The following is a 14,584-nucleotide window of genomic DNA, read 5'->3' as shown; positions in this document are numbered from 1 at the left end:
ATGGATGATGGCAGCAGGGCCAAGGCTTTGAGACCAGGGAGTTGTGGCTTTACCAAAGGTCATGTCTGGCTGATTTTGGCACTGCCTAGGTGGGGTGTCTTCCACAAGTGGGGAATGTTAGGTTTGGGCTCTGTTTCAAGTGAGCATGTGGCATATGGAGCAGGTCCTCGGACTTCCCACCTCTCTGCCTCGAGTCTGGGGTTTTGTTGGTTTGTTTTTCTTCAGGGCAGGAGGTCTCCTGCCAACTAAATTCTCATTTGAATGGGATGTTGACAGCCCGATTGCAAAGTGTTGCACTGAAGTTTTTGACCTCCCAAGGGACAAATGTGATGGCACATCCCCATGGCCAAGGTCTCTCTCCTCCAAGCTGGATGCAACAACTGGTGCTCTGACTTCTGTCCTGTGTTCTGGAGCTCACAGAGACCCTGGTTGGTCTTCACTGAGACCTTTCATGTGTTTGCCTCAGTTTCCCTAGGGTCTCACCTTGGTGGGGCTCTGTCCAGCTGTGCAATGACCCTCCTGGTGTAAACTCAAATTGCTTTTACCTTCTGGAGCCTTCTGCCCCTACCTGAGCTGAGCCTGTCTCTCCTTTGCAGTCTCAAACCATGAACTACGTGGGGCAGCTGGCTGAGACAGTGCTGGGCACGATGAAGGAGCTGTACAGGGGGCTGAACCCAGCCACCCTGACGGGCTGCATCGACGTGGTGGTGGTGAGGCAGCCTGACAGCTCCTTCCAGTGCTCCCCCTTCCACGTGCGCTTCGGGAAGCTGGGCGTGCTGCACTCCAGGGAGAAGGTGGTGAGTGGGTGCCTGCCCTGGGGGGATGCTTCTTCTCTGCTGTCTCCAGACCTAGGCTCTGCCATAACCTGTGGGTGAATCCCAGGTCTGGAGACAGCAAAGAGGTGGGTTGTGGAAGAGCTTGGTTTGAGGGGAGTGGCCCCCCTGCTGAATGAAGGGCTTGCTTATTTTTTTCAAGGGTTGCCCCTGAATAAAACTCTTCCAAAGAGGACTGTGCTGCTCAGGAAAATGGGGAGAGGTCTCTTTCCTCAAAGGCTGGGTGGCTGCTAGCCCTTTGAGCAACCCCAACCCATTCCTTCCCTGGGGAAGTGTCTTCCTGCATGCAGATGGGTTCAGGTGAACAGGCTGCTTCTGCCCCTGCCAGGTTGACATTGAAATCAATGGGGAGCCTGTGGACCTGCACATGAAGCTGGGTGACAATGGAGAGGCTTTCTTCATCCAGGAGTCAGAGGAGAATGAGGTTGGTGATGAAGAGGTGCTGCTGGTCTCTGTCCCCCTGTGACCACCTGGCAGTGCAGGCTGGAGGAGGAAGGACCAGGTTTGGGCTGCTCTTCTTCCCAAGGGTGACTCCTCTGATGCTTTGTGTGATCAGAAAGGTTCCTATGTGAAGAACTGTGCAAGCAGTGTGGAGGATCTGAACACTGGAGCACCCTGAGGGAGCATTAGACCCAATATCTGCACCCCAGACTGGCCTCTGTCAATGGGTATGGCTGCTGGCCAGCCAGGCAGATACTCAGAGCTTGGCCTCCAGGGCTTTTGTGATAGGGATGCAAGTCAACCAGATGCTGTGGCAGGCTGCCCACTCTAAAGGGAAGTGGGATGAGACCAGTTGTGGCTTCCAGAAATCCTGGCAGCTCGCTCCCAGGCTGCCTTCTGGTCACTGCTAGCTTGGGCTGGATTTGAGCTGCAGGGACCAGGCTCTAGAGCCGAGTCCTAGCTGCAGCCTTTGTAATTCTGGTCTCATGGTGCCATCTCCTGCCTGCCTCTCCTTGCCCACACTAAAGCTGTCTTTATCTACAGATATGCAGCTCGTGGCTGGATAGCCCTGTTCCTCTTTTTCATCCATATGAACAAAACATCCTGAGCCCAGGCACAAAACCACCCCCAGCTGAGGGCTGGGTGGCGTCGGTTGTGCCGGTGGTGTAGAAGAGAGACCAGGCTGGGAAGGAAGGTGCTGGAGCTGATGGGCTTTTCCCATCCCTCTTGCAGGGCAGCATCCCCCCCCAGCTCTGCATGTCCCCCATGCCCACGGAGCACAGCCCAGAGGATGCTGCTCCACCCTCCCGTGGGCAGGAGAGCCCCAGCTCTGAAGCCACCCTGCGCAAGAGGCGGCGGCGCAGGAGGAAGCCCAAGGGCAAGGAGGTGTCAGCCCCTGAGCTGGGTGGCAGCAAGGAGACCCCGAGTGAGGTGTCCCTGGAGGAGGTGTGCAAGCTGCCAGCCCCCAGGTGAGCTGCTGGGGCTGGGCAGGGTGATGTGCTGGGCCAAGCCTGTAGGGTCGCCTGGTGGAGCCCAGCAGGACTGAGAGATGAGGATGGAGTTTTGGGTTGGACCCCAGGCTGCTGTGGAGCAGACAGCCAATGGAAAAGGTGAAGCTGGGTGTTGGCAGCTTCCCAGGTGAGGAGGCTGTTGCCCAAAAGTAGCACAACCAACCTCTTCCCCCCACTCTGCAGGGATTCAGTGTACTCCTCCTTCCCTGATCCCCATGAAGAAGAAACCAGCTCGTTGCAGTCCCCAGAGATACACCCTTACTCTGATGGGGAGCTGGCCTCTGTGGACAGGTAATGGGCAGAGCCAAGGTCATCTTCTCAGCTTTGGTGAGAGAGAGTGGCTGGGAAGGTGGTAGGGAGAAGGAATTTGGGGGTGTCAGCAGGGGATGGCTTTCCTGGCCTGATGTGGTGTGGCTGGAGGAAAGCTCCAAGGCTGAGGGCTTCTGGCCATGCTCACAGAGGGAAGAAGCCTGTGTGGACAGGGCTCTCCTGCCTCTGCTGCAGAGCTGCTGCTGGACAACTGGTGGCACAGCACTTGGCTTTCTTGGGCCTCAGCTTCCCCAGGGTTCTGCTGGTTTGTGAGTGATAGATTTATGGGGCAGAACTGACTCTGTGGAAACCTGGCAGGGTTTTTGGGCCTAAATGTCCTTGCAGTGACAGGAAAGCACGGGGCTGTAGAGTAGATGAGGTCCCATATTGCCTTCTCTTCTTGTAGCCCCACCCTGAGCCATCCATCTTCTCCCAAAAGTGACTCTGAGCTGGAGATCAGAGCACAGGAGAGTTTTGCTCTAGGGGCTGAATCCCACGTGCAGTGGACCTGGGGAAGGCTCCCACGGGTGAGTCCCAGCTCTTGCTCTTCTCTAGCTGCTGGGGTGGGAGGGGGGGATCTAAAAGGCCTGCAGAAAGTGGAGGGTGCTGTGGCCAGGCAGCAGAGGAGTTGTCCTCTTCTGCCTGATGCTTTGGGCAGCTTCTCATCCTGAAGCTTGTTCTGCTTTTCCTTCAGGTGAACAAATCAGAACGAGTTGAACCAGCCAAGTCCCCAAAGAGCATTGTCACTGCAGCCACCTCTGTCTCTGCAACACTGGTCCCAGAGGCTGAGGCAGCTGATCTTGTGGCCACCTCTGGAGGAGTTCCAAACCCAGCAGGACCTCAGGGCACACCTTGTTCCTCTGCTGTGTCTGGTTTGGAGCCAACACCTGCACCCCAGGATGAGGACGGTCTCCCTGGGCTGAAGGACATCCCCAGTGCTGTGGGGGCAGAGAGCTCGTTGGAGGCCTCCTCAGCCCCCCAGGAGAAGCAGGAGGGAGGTGGGAGTGTTGTGCCAGAGCTTCAGCCAGGTGTGGAGCCCTTTGGGGGAGCTGCTGCTCCGAGGCAGGAGGGCCAGAGGAGAGAAGGTGAGTGGGTGACTGGTGCTGCTGGAGGTGTCTGAGCCTGCAGATGTGTCTGACTTGGAGAGGGGCTGGGTGGTTCATTCAGTGCAGCTCCTTCATGGCTGCCTTGGGTACTCCAGGGGTGACAGGTTGGCTTTGCCCTCTCCCAGTGCTACCACCTCCTTTGCTTTGAAGAGACTTTCCTCAGGTTTCCTCCTTTCAGTGACCACCCAGCTCCTCAGGAAGTCTTTCCAGCATTTACATTTCCTCAAGTCCATCCTTGGAGGTCTCCACTTTTGCATGCTTTGAAGGTTTCTCAGCAGTGTAGACCATAACTTCAATGGAAATGTCTGGCAGCACCTGGCCTGGCTTGTGTTGTCATCCTGAGCATGCCAGGTCAGGTGGACACTGTCCCAGCATGACATGAAGTGTGTGACAGTGTATTTAAGGAGCTGTGTGTCATTACCTGTCCTAACCAACCTCCCTCTTCCAGCCAGCAGAAATTCAGCACAAACTTGTCTCCCTGAAGGTGTTGGGGTTTCTCACTGTGCAGAGAGGGAGATCACAAACTGTTTATGCCATGCCAACATCAAACAGCCACAGCAGAGCATTGACAGGACTGTGACCTGGCCCTTGTGTCCTCCTGACAAGTGGTTTTGTGCCACTGCAGGTGTCTTGAGGTGCTTCATGGGGTTGTTGATCTAAGGCAGCTTTTCAGGCCTGGAAGGAGATGCCCTCTCCATAGGACAGAGGAGAAGGCTGTTGGCTTTCTTCAGGGGCTGAGATGGTTGGAAAGGTGATCCAGCTAAGCTCTCTCCCTTCTGTTTGTGCATGAAGGACCCACCAAAAGAAGCCCTCACTTGGGTCCTAGTGACATTTACCTGGAGGACCTCTCCAGCCTGGATGAGGAGCAGATGGCTCTCTATTTCCCCAGGAGGTATGGCTTGCTGCAGCTGCCTGAGCTCAGACCTTCCTGAGATTCCCCTGGAGCAGAGGATGGAGAGGTGCCTACAGCTACTGCCTGACATTGCCACTGTGTCTTCTCTTGTGGCAGTGACCCAGAGCAGAGTTCAAAGCCCGTGGCAGACCCCAGCAACCCCCTGTGTGCCCAGCTGCCATCCCACCTGCCCACCAGCAGCCCCAGGGGGGTGCCCAGCTCGCTGCCCACGGTTGCCCTGTCGCTGTGTGGAGGCCTGGGGGGCAGCAAGCAGATCTCCCACGGTAGGTGGGAGGAGGGGAGTGGGATCTGCTGCCCTCAAACATGCTCTGTTTCATGACACAGCCTCTGTCCCACCAGAGAAGTTCATGGAGCACGTGGTGTCCTACCAGCAGCTTGCTGAGAACCCAGGGCTCATCGAGGACCCCAACCTGGTGGTGCTGGTTGACAAGAAGTGAGTGACCTGCTCTTCCTGCTGCTTCATCTCCAGATGAGCAGTGTGGCCCCTTTGTCCCTGCAGGGGTGTGACCCCATCCTGGACAGTGATCCCCTGGCAGCTGTGGGAGGGGAACCATGCTGCAGGGTGCTGGTCCAGAAAGAGCCCTTGCTCCAGGAGTGATGTTCCCTTCCTCTCTTGCTTCTTCCAGGTATTACAACTGGGCAGTGGCTGCTCCCATGGTCCTGTCCCTGCAGGCTTTCCAGAGGAACATTCCTGAGGTCAGTGGCTCAACACATTTACTGGTCATGATTCCCAGCAGGGCTTGAAGGGTGCAGTGGGGCTGCAAGAGGCCAAGCTGCCCAGCTGGGGCTTTGCAAGCAGTTTGGAGCAGAGCTGAGCATTGCTCCAGCCCACAAACACCGAGTCTGTCCTTCCCCCAGAGGGACCTCAGGGTGGTTTTTGGATACCTGTGTACCACAGCTGCCTGGGGAGTGGAGATTTCCTTGTCAAAGCCCTCCTGTTCTGGTGGTTGCATCTGGGCAAGGCTGGCCAGAGCCAGGGGCCTGCTAGTCTGGGGGATGTGGGATGTTCCAGGACTCTGTAGACCTGGCTGGGGTTGGTTGGAGTAAGGTGTCCAGATCTTTTGGCTTTTTCAAGCTGCACAAAGGGAGTGAGACCCTGTAGCCTTCACCCCAGAAGTGTCTCAGCTCACACATTTATCCTGTGAATAACCTGGCAAAGGAAGCCCTGCCTGGCCAGGGCAGCTGAGCTCCCCTGGCATGAGGGCTGACTTCATCCCATGCTCTATGTTCACAGAGCACCATCGACCAACTGGTGAAGGAGAAGATGCCCAAGAAAGGCAGCAGATGGTGGTTCTCCTGGAGCAGGAGAGAATTCCCAGCAGAGGAGGTGTGTGGTGACAGCCCTGTCCCCAGGGGACTGGTGTCATGCTGGTGGCTGCCAGAGAGGGGCTAGAAGAGCAGCAGGTCCTGGGCTGAGGCTGAAGACCAGGGCAGCCAGAGGGACCTGTTGGCAAGGTGACTTCTGAAGGTTGTTGCTGTCCTCTTGAGTCTGTTAATGCCTGACCAGCAGAACAACACCTGGTGATGCTGTAACCTTGTAGTGATGAGACCTCTTGCCATGTGCTCCTGATGCCCCAGCCCAGGCACCACGGGTGCTGGCTGGTCACCCTGCCCCACCACAGCACCAGGCTGTGGTGGTTCTTCCATGGGGCAGGGTATTTAGGAAGGGAGGGGGATGTGTTGCCCCCTCTTTCCTGGTATCAGTGTCCTGAGGGGCAGCACAGCCAGGCAGCTCCTGCCCTTGGCACTGAGGTGCTGCTGACACCCCTCTCTGCCTGCAGCAGTCGAGGCCAGGGAAAGCCAACGAGGGGACTCTGGAGCCTGACCCTGCCCAGCAGAGGTGAGTGCTTCCCTCCCAGGTTGCCTTTGGGAGCCTGTGCATGTTCCTGATCCCTTCTCCTCCAAAATGACCAGTTATTCCCAAACCTACCTAATGCATGAGGGCAGAAAGCTGCCCCTGGTCCAGCCAAGCTCCTCTGTGGCTGCTCCCTGGCTGGGGGGGGTTGTCCTGGATCCTCTCTAGACCTCCCCTGGTGCTCATGGGGAAAGCCATGATCTGCAGAGTGAAGCCAACGTTCTCCTACCTTCTTTCTGCAGGCAGGAGGAAGAGGGGTCATCCAGTGAGGATGAGCCCCTGCCCCCTGGGGACACGTTGGCAAGGGATGTCCCTGCCCAGAGATCTCCACCAAGCTACAGGAAATCCCTGCGGCTCTCCTCCAACCAAATCGTAGGTGCTGGGGTCCCTCCCTGCCCCCTGGGGGGGGACAACCCTTCAGCAGGGACTTCCCTACCCCCGACCTCATGGCTTTAAAGAGCATCCAAGTGTTTTGCCCTGGGTGGCCACCCTGTGAGAGGCCTGGGGTCTCTGCTCTGGCTGGGTGGCCGCCTGGCGAGCCCGGGGCTGGATTGGGTTGGTGCTCGTGTGCCACTGTTGATGCCCCTCTGCCCCCAGGGAAGGCTGAACCTGCAGGATGGTCCCAACGAGGTGGTGTTCAGCGTGACCACTCAGTACCAGGGGACATGTCGCTGTGAGGCCACCATCTACCTGTGGAACTGGGATGACAAGGTGGTCATCTCGGACATCGACGGCACCATCACCAAGTAAAGGGCCCTCCTCCCACCCCACAGCCCTGCTCCCCACTGCTAGGGGATGAGGTCCTTCCAAGGCTTGCCTGAGCAGCCAGGAGGGACCACAAACCCCACCCTGGTGGGGGTGGATAGCAGCCAGGCTGGATCAGCCTAACCTGGGCTCCTTCCCTTCCAGGTCGGATGCCCTTGGGCACATCTTGCCGCATCTGGGGAAGGATTGGACTCATCATGGCATTGTTAAGCTCTTCCACAAAATCCACCTGTAGGTATTAGATCAGCTGAGGCTGAGGGGAAGCAGGAGGATGATGGGAGCCAGAGCCAGGACTCCTTGCTGATGCTGGCCAAAATAGCCCCATTCTCTGCCATTGGTGGTGGTTGATGCTCCCTGTGCTATCTGGGTGGTGCTGGGGGTGAAAGTAGAGGTGTCCCCACTGCTCCAGGAGCAGAGGCTTGTGTGACCCTCCCTGGGAGGACCACGTGTTGGTGGAGGCTTTGCTGGGAACATCTATTTGAGCCCTGAAGGAGATGAGAACATGGAAGATCCCACCTGAGGAGCCCCAGGCACAGCTCACCACCTTTGGGTCTCGGTGCAGCAGTGGCAAGAGGGTTCCACCAGCATTTGGGTGCTGAGTGCCCAGTTCTCCCTTCCAGGACTGTCCCCAAAGCCAGCAGAGCAGGCAGTGGGTCCCTCCTGAGCGTGGCTTCCAGCTCCACGTCCCTGGCACCCGTGGCCACTAAGAGGCACTGTGAGCCTGCAGATGGCTCCTCCCGACCCCGGGGGGTGGTTCGGGGCTGGGGCTGCCCTCGGTGGCACTGGGTTCCTCCTGCCATCCTCACCCTGTGCCCCTGCCCAGCTCCTGGCTGGCCACCCTGGGTCTGCAGGGACCGAGTCCAGTCCTGCACCAGCCCCGGGGGAGAGAGGTGCTGGTCTGAGCCCCCACCTGGGTGCCTGCTGGGCAGGATGGGTGCCTGGCTGCTGGGGAGCACCTGGAGGGTGGTGTGGGGTCCCCTCTAGTGCTGCTCCCCAGCACTGGGGCACAGGTTTTGGGCTTAAGCCAGGTATTCAGCCTTGTCCTTCAGCCTCCTCCTCCTCCTCCCTGGAGCAGGAGTGGGAAGACACCAGCTCAGAGGGCTTCCCTGTGCTCTCCCTAGGAATGGCTACAAGTTCCTCTACTGCTCAGCCAGAGCCATTGGCATGGCACACATCACCAAGGGCTACCTCAAATGGGTCAACGAGCAAGGCTGTGTCCTCCCCAAGGGTCCCATCCTGCTCTCCCCCAGCAGCCTCTTCTCTGCCTTCCACAGGTAGCACATCCCCCTCCTCCTGCCCAGCCCTGCACCTCCTGTGTCCCTGGGGATGCCACTCTCCTTTCCCAGCTCCATGCTGAGGGATCTCACAGCCTTAAACTGCTTCTGGTGTGCAGGTGCCTTTCATGGGAGGCAGCAGGGAACTGCCTGCTCTCCCTGCAGCTTCATGGTGAGGCTCCTGATGCACAAAACCTCTCCTAGCCTTCAGATGGCTTCTTTGAACCCTGGCCAGCTTGGCTGCCCACAGTCATAGGGTCATAGAATCCCTGTGGTTGGAAAGGACCTCTGAGATCATCACTCCAGCCTTCCTCCCAGCATTTCCCTAACCACTAGACCATAGCCTGGCCCACGGATGCCACTCTGACCTCTGCTCTGTGCCTGCACCTTGTGCTTCAGGGAGGTGATCGAGAAGAAGCCAGAGGTCTTCAAGATCGCCTGCTTGATGGACATCAAAAACCTGTTTGCCACAGAGCTGCCCTTCTACGCAGCCTTTGGGAACAGGGCCAACGTGAGTGGGTCTCCTGGACTGGAGGGGAGGGGTGGTGGTGCCTTCCTGCAGCTCTCCCAGCTTGCTCCCCTTCTGTGGGCAGGATGTCTACGCCTACAGGCAGGTGGGCCTGCTGGAGAGCCGCATATTCACCATCAACCCCAAGGGAGAGCTGATCCAGGAGCTCACCAAGAGCCACAAGTCCACGTAAGCAGCGTGCTTGTTCCTGGGTGCCTTGGGGTTAAGCTGCCTGTCACCCAGAGAAGCCTCTCGTGGGGTGGAGGAGCAGCCAAAGCCCCCCAAGTGACCTCCGTGTGAATTCTTTCTGACCCCCGCAGGTACGAGGGGCTGTTGGAGGTGGTGGAGCTCATCTTCCCTCCCCTGGGACAGAGTGGGAGCAGTGCTATGGCCTGTCCAGAGTACAGCCACTTCACCTACTGGAGACCTCCACTGCCTGCTCTTGACCTGGATGCCTTCTCCTGATCCCCTTACCTGTGGAGACCTGGCCCAGGGCTCTCCTGTGTGTGTTCTGCCAGGTCTGGAGGCATCTCCTCCTCCCTGTTGGCTGCTCAGGCATTTCTCATACGGGTCACCTTCTGCACTAGAAACACCCCTTCTCAGGGGCCAAAGGGGGATAGGAGGGAGCTCTACAAAGTGTTTACTGAATGGAAATTCTTGTCAGCTGGGTCTTCTCTTAATGTTCATAACACCTTTAAAGCCTGGCTTGTGTTTAAAGGTGATGGTGGGTCACCATCTTATTTACTGATGAGCCTCTGGCATAGTTGTTGCTCCCTCCAGCATGGCCAGTGACAGTCCAGCTTCCTGCAGTCTGGTAGCTGAGGGGGTGAAGCTGTCCTGTGGTTTAACAAGTTGTTAAGGTGGGTGAATGTTGTTGGGTTTTTGAGCATTCTTCACTAACAGCAATAATTAAAAAACTAATGCCTTAATCCAGCTGCCTCTTTGCTGTGGAAGTGGGAACCAGGCTCCATGGCCTTGGACAACCATGGTTGGGTTTGTTGGGCTGAAGTGCCCTGTCAGGGGGGGTCTGGTCATGGTGGAGGTGGGGACAGGACCTTCAGCTTCCTCAGCCTGTGGAGCAGCTCCACTAGAAAAGGACTTTGTTGCTCTTGCTGCTGCCTTCAGGTAACGTTGCAGAACTGATTTATTACAGGAAGCAAGAGCTCGTGGCAGGGGTGGGTGTCTCCTGTCTGGCCTCCAGCCCTGGAGGGACTGAACAGCCATGGAGATGTGATGCTGAGGGACTTGGCAGTGCTGGGATAATGGCTAGAATTGATCTTAAAGGTCCTTTCCAACCTAAATGAATCCCTGATTCTCCTTCCCTGGCCCCTGTTTGTGTCAGTCATCCCCTAGTCTGCCTGTCTCCATGCTTTAACTCCAGCTCTGCTTTGCTGAAAGCCACACGAGTCATTTTGATCCTGGAAACCTCAGCAAGAAATAACTTTATTGCTTTTCTTTTCTGGTACAAACTTTTTTTTTTATGCTTTTAAAATCTGAACAAATGTACAAAGTTTTCAAAACAATAACCCACAGCCTTTTAACAGGATCACTTAGCAACTGCCCCAAAAGCTGCCTGTGCAAGGACAGCTACCCGGGCACCACCTTCTTCCCTCTCTGCAAGCAAAAAGAAAACAAAAAAATTAGAAATGCCCTATTTTGTACCAAGTTCTTTTCACTTTTTAAACAGGAATAGCTGAGAACTGAAACACAAACGTTCTGTAGCTTCAAGTGACTAGTCAGGAATAGTCCAAACATAGCACCATGTTCTGGAAGGTCAGACTTCTTCCTTGTCCTCATGTTTTGGCCAGTCCTGCTCCCTCTGTGCTGGGGGAAGCTGTTGCTGTTGAGCTGCTCTCTCAGCCAGCCCTGGGAAGGGTGAGCCTGGCCCTTGGCTGGCTTCTCTCTTTGGTTGCTGCAGCCCTTTATCCTCCCTTGGGTGAGAGGATGGGGAGGGGGGAGTCTGGGCAGGATGCTCCTGTGGGGTGAGGGCTGGCTTGAAACTCCTTCCACGGGCCAGGGGATGGGAATAAAATGAGTTTTGTTGTCTCAGGGCAAGTTTTATAGGATGCCCAAAGGCAGCTGAAGGTGGCTCCTCAGCTGGAGAAGTGCCCAGAGGCTGCAGCATAGCTCCAAATCAAGTAAGAGTGGTTTCTGGTGCTGTGAGCATCTGGAGGGGGGTGAGTGAGGGGTGGGAAGCCTGGTCCCCTCTCCCTGCTCCTACAGCTCCTCTAGCAGGGGAAAAAGCTTGTACTACATCAGGGTAACATGATGCAGCCAGCCAGGGTCGGTGATCCCTCTGGTCTTCCCCAGCCTGGAAGCATGTTTTGGAGAGCTCCTCCAGTTTTTATGGAGGAGAAAAGGCACCTGGATACACCTCTGCTGGAACTTGCTGCTGCTTTGTGCTGGTCAGAGCCCAGAGCCACTCCTCTGAGGGGCAGAGGAGAGGGGAAGGGTGGAGCAGAAGACCAGGGATGACCTAGGGAGGGTGGGGGGAGCTGCAGGCTAGCTGGTGTGGAAAGGTCCATGAGCCCCAACACTGAGCTGACAGGAAAATGTTCCCCTGCTGTAAAGGGCCAGAGCTGGTCAGACAGGCTCTTTCATTTCCACTCCATCCTTTCTGGTAGCAAAGTCCCTGTTGGCTGAGGAGTGGAGGACATCCATGCTGGGCTCTGCAGGGCAAGGCTGGAGCTGCTGAGGAACACACAAAACCTTCTCCAGCTTATGTGTTTGGAGGAAACCAGAGTTAAGTTGGGTAGGTAGCTTTTGCCCTCCCAGCCTTAGGTCTTCCCAAAGGTGCCCTGCCTCCCTCCATGTCCATGCAGGTTCCCCAGGGCTGCTGGCATCTCAGCAGGTTCAGAGGAACAGGAGGACACCCCAGGCTCTTGTTCCAAGCCTCGTGCTCCCATCCTGGAGCAGCTGCAGCTCTCCTTCCCTGGGACGAGATGAGGGAAACCACGTTCACAGTGTAAGCAATAAAACAGGAGAGGACTGGAGCTGGAGGACAGGACAGCTCTGCACCCAGCTTGGTCTCTGCAGAGACCTACAGACACACATCTCTTGGGGGAAGTTTTCCACAGCCCTTTCTGTCAGTGCCAGGTGTCAGCAGAGAGCACAGCAGCCCCACAAGCATCTCCCCCAAATGCTGCTGTGGCCTTTTTAGCTGCTCAGTGGGGGTCAAGGCAAGGGACAGGAGGCCCAGCAGAGAAAACTGCCAGCAGATGAGCACCATGACAGTGGATTGTTCAAAAATCCACATCCACATACCATCTATATGCATGTGTCTGTTCCTGCTGCACAGCCTCAGAGGCTCTGTGAGGGGAGGGGGGGTGTTTGCAGGGGGAGTGAGCTGTGTAAATGGATTTATGGTGCAGGAGGAGGGCTGCCTGCTCCCCAGGGGAAGGCACAGCCCAGGAGATGTGTGAACACGGATGTTCTGCGAGATCCCCAATTCCTGGGGTGAGTTTTGTTCCCTGGAAGGAGCCCTGGCTCTGCTCCCTCTCTGGATTAAGAGGCAGGTGGTCTTTAGGTGAGAGAAACTCCACTCCTCAACTGATAACTGCAGGGGTGTATTCTTCAAAAAGTGATAAATCCACAAAAATAAAACAACAACAACAACAAAAAAAGGATTCCACCTCCAGCTTCCTCCTGAATTGTCCTTCTGGGGTCATCAGCCCAGGAGCCAAAGCAACGCCCCCTGGCCAAGACCTGGGAGAGCTGCTGAGCATCAGGAGGCGAGGAGGGCGATGGAAAAAGTGGGCTCCAAAAGATTTAAAAATAAAAAAAAGAAGAGTTTGTAGCAGCTTTTAATTTAACTTCTCATATAAAAAAAAGTATCCCAAGAAGTGTTGTCACATTGGCACGAGTCTGGGTGATATAAGTTAATGGGGTCCCTCCGGGGAGCACGGCTACTGCTGCTGCTCCTCCAAGTGACCGACCTGCTCCGCCAGCTCCGAGACCTTGGCCTGGCAGTCCAGCAGGTTGTCCTTCAGTCCCGTTATTTCCTGAGAGTGGGCAGCCAGGGTGCCGTTCATGTGCTCCATGGAGTCCCACAGGCTGCCCGTGTGTTTCTCCAGTTCCTCCCTGATGCCGTCCAGGCTGCCGGTGACGGTCCCCAGCCTGCTGCAGACGCTCTCCACCCGCGCCACCCGCTCGTCGAAGTGAGCCACCTCCTGCTGCAGGTCCCTGGCCACGCTCTTGCAGGAGCTCAGGTCGTTGATGATCCTGGCTTTGAGTCGTTCCAAGTCTCCCTTGAGGTTCAGGACGCGGCGGTTGCTGAAGAAGAGCTGGGAGCCTTGGTCGTTGACTTTCTCCTGGATGGAGTGGACTTCATCCTCAATCTTCCGCTCGTGCTCGTCCAGGGAGGAGTTGACGTGCGTCACGCTGTCCGAGTACTGGGAGACAGAGTCTTTGAGCCCCGTCAGAGACTTGCTCACGGTGTTCAGGTTGATCTTCAGCAAGGTGATCTCCCCTTGCAAAGCCCCCGAGGCCTCCTCCTCGATTCGCCGCTGGATCTCCAGGATGGTGGCGTTCAGCTTGCGCAGCAGGTCGTAGTTGCTGTCCATCCTCAGCAGCAGGTCCTGGTTCTTGTTCTGGCAGTCTTCGATCTCCGTCCGGAAGGTCTCCACGTCTCTGGAGGCAGAGGTGCAGCCCAAGGAACAAGTGCTCTCCAGCGTGACGAGGCGATTCTGCAGCACCTCCAGGGTTTCATCCGTCCTCTTCCTCATGCTCGCCAGCTCCCCCTCCAGCACGGGCACCACCGCTCCGTCCATGCCCACCGGAGAGCTCACGTTGTTCAGCTCCCCCACCATGGTCATGAACCTGTCCTCCAGGGTCTGCATTTTATCTTCAAAGGCAGTCCTCACGCCATCCACCTCGGCCACCACCGTGCCTCTCATGCTGTCCTCTATACCCGAGCAGCAGCTCCCCGTTTCTGTAGCGTTGAGTCTGGCTTCCAGGTCCTCCAAGCGCCCTTCTAAAAGGTTCTCCAGGGTGGCAGTGGAGATCTCTCCGTCCAGCCGCGAGTGCAAGTTCTTCTGGGCCTCCGAGATGCTGTGGAGCCCCTTCTCCAGGACGTTCATGCGCTCGGTGAGGTAGTCCAGGTTGCCGCAGCAGCTTTCCACCACCGTCAGCCCTTGGATCTGGGTCTCCAGCTGGGAGATCTCTTTCTTGATCTCCAACTCTTTGCCGTCCAGCGTCTGCTGCAGCCGCAGGTTGGCAGCTTTCTCCTCCTCGCACTGCTGCCTCACCTCCTGGATCCGAAAATCGCAGGTGCTCTGGATCTTGCCCAGCTTCTTCTCGAAGCCGTCGAGCAGCTCCCCGCGCAGGCCGCTCAGCCGCGTGTCCACGTACTCCTCCAGCAGGTGGAGGGAGGTGAGGGGCGAGGGCCGGGCCGACTCCAGCAGGTGCTTGATCTGCCCGTCGTGGTCCAGGACCATGCCCCTCACCTCGTGCAGCAGGTCCGCCTTGCTCTTCAGCACGTCGCTCACCTCCGTCACCTTCGTCAGGATCTCCCCCACGGGGGGGTAGGCGGCGCCCTCCGCTTTGTCCGCCGCGTCCACCGGCCCCTCGGG

The 14,584-nt window shown here is 57.0% G+C and overlaps 2 protein-coding genes across 2 annotated transcripts in view; one reads left to right on the top strand and one right to left on the bottom strand.

Moving 5' to 3' along the window:
- Nucleotides 1–2,039: 2,039 nt before the first annotated feature.
- Nucleotides 2,040–8,510, top strand: LOC103781329 (phosphatidate phosphatase LPIN3-like). Its single transcript, XM_008949040.1, has 14 exons — nucleotides 2,040–2,242; nucleotides 2,468–2,575; nucleotides 3,000–3,120; nucleotides 3,288–3,678; nucleotides 4,492–4,591; nucleotides 4,709–4,875; nucleotides 4,952–5,045; nucleotides 5,239–5,308; nucleotides 5,847–5,939; nucleotides 6,394–6,452; nucleotides 6,710–6,839; nucleotides 7,065–7,213; nucleotides 7,377–7,463; nucleotides 8,354–8,510. Exons 1-14 carry the CDS (start codon nucleotides 2,040–2,042, stop codon nucleotides 8,508–8,510), a joined length of 1,929 nt encoding a protein of 642 aa, XP_008947288.1.
- Nucleotides 8,511–8,958: 448 nt separating this feature from the next.
- LOC103781328 (EMILIN-3-like) overlaps nucleotides 8,959–14,584 on the bottom strand; it is a gene marked incomplete at its 5' end in the record, with an annotated part of 8,858 nt that continues 3,232 nt past the window's right edge. The window contains 2 exons of the mRNA XM_008949039.1: nucleotides 8,959–9,070; nucleotides 12,930–14,578. Of these exons, the coding sequence (XP_008947287.1) occupies nucleotides 8,959–9,070; nucleotides 12,930–14,578 (1,761 nt within the window). The remainder of the gene's footprint in view (nucleotides 9,071–12,929; nucleotides 14,579–14,584) is intronic.

The sequence above is a fragment of the Merops nubicus genome, unplaced genomic scaffold (assembly GCF_000691845.1).
Source record: "Merops nubicus isolate BGI_N331 unplaced genomic scaffold, ASM69184v1 scaffold16231, whole genome shotgun sequence".
Classification (NCBI taxonomy): domain Eukaryota; kingdom Metazoa; phylum Chordata; class Aves; order Coraciiformes; family Meropidae; genus Merops; species Merops nubicus.
The sequence above is the reverse complement of the archived record's forward strand: the minus strand, read 5'-3'. Positions and strand labels throughout refer to the sequence as shown.

What these genes read in the sequence shown, in the direction of transcription:
- LOC103781329 (XM_008949040.1), top strand. Translation starts at nt 2,040, where the DNA reads ATGCCCACGGAGCACAGCCCAGAGGATGCTGCTCCACCCTCCCGTGGG. An exon ending in GGCTCTCCTCCAACCAAATC is followed by an intron (nt 6,840 to 7,064) that starts GTAGGTGCTGGG and finishes CTCTGCCCCCAG; the next exon opens with GGAAGGCTGAACCTGCAGGA. An exon ending in CTCTTCCACAAAATCCACCT is followed by an intron (nt 7,464 to 8,353) that starts GTAGGTATTAGA and finishes TGCTCTCCCTAG; the next exon opens with GAATGGCTACAAGTTCCTCT.